Source organism: Penaeus monodon, chromosome 27 (genome assembly GCF_015228065.2).
Source record: "Penaeus monodon isolate SGIC_2016 chromosome 27, NSTDA_Pmon_1, whole genome shotgun sequence".
In the NCBI taxonomy this organism is placed as follows: Eukaryota; Metazoa; Arthropoda; class Malacostraca; order Decapoda; family Penaeidae; genus Penaeus; species Penaeus monodon.
Genome location: NC_051412.1, coordinates 35,282,208 through 35,282,420, shown reverse-complemented (window position 1 = coordinate 35,282,420; position 213 = coordinate 35,282,208). Strand labels below are relative to the sequence as shown.

Below are 213 nucleotides of genomic sequence, written 5' to 3'. Positions count from 1 at the left end.
TAATATACATATACACTTTTCATTATCCCATTTCTCTCTATTCCCCGTTCATTTTTATCACACTGAAACATCTCGCGAACGTACCTGAGCTCGGACCAGATCCGGAAGTACATGACGTTCAGCCAGAAGAACGTTGCAAGGATGAACGTCAGGCAAAATGTGGCTAGAATTTAAAGAAAAAGAAAAGTAAATAAAAAATAATGGTAAAGAAAA

General features: G+C 36.6%; 1 protein-coding gene across 1 annotated transcript in view; it reads right to left on the bottom strand.

The window, feature by feature from the left end:
- The window catches only part of LOC119590809 (probable G-protein coupled receptor Mth-like 3), a gene marked incomplete in the record, with an annotated part of 21,040 nt that overhangs the window by 8,464 nt on the left and 12,363 nt on the right, over positions 1–213 (bottom strand). The window contains 1 exon segment of the mRNA XM_037939541.1: positions 85–163. Within this exon segment, the coding sequence (XP_037795469.1) occupies positions 85–163 (79 nt within the window).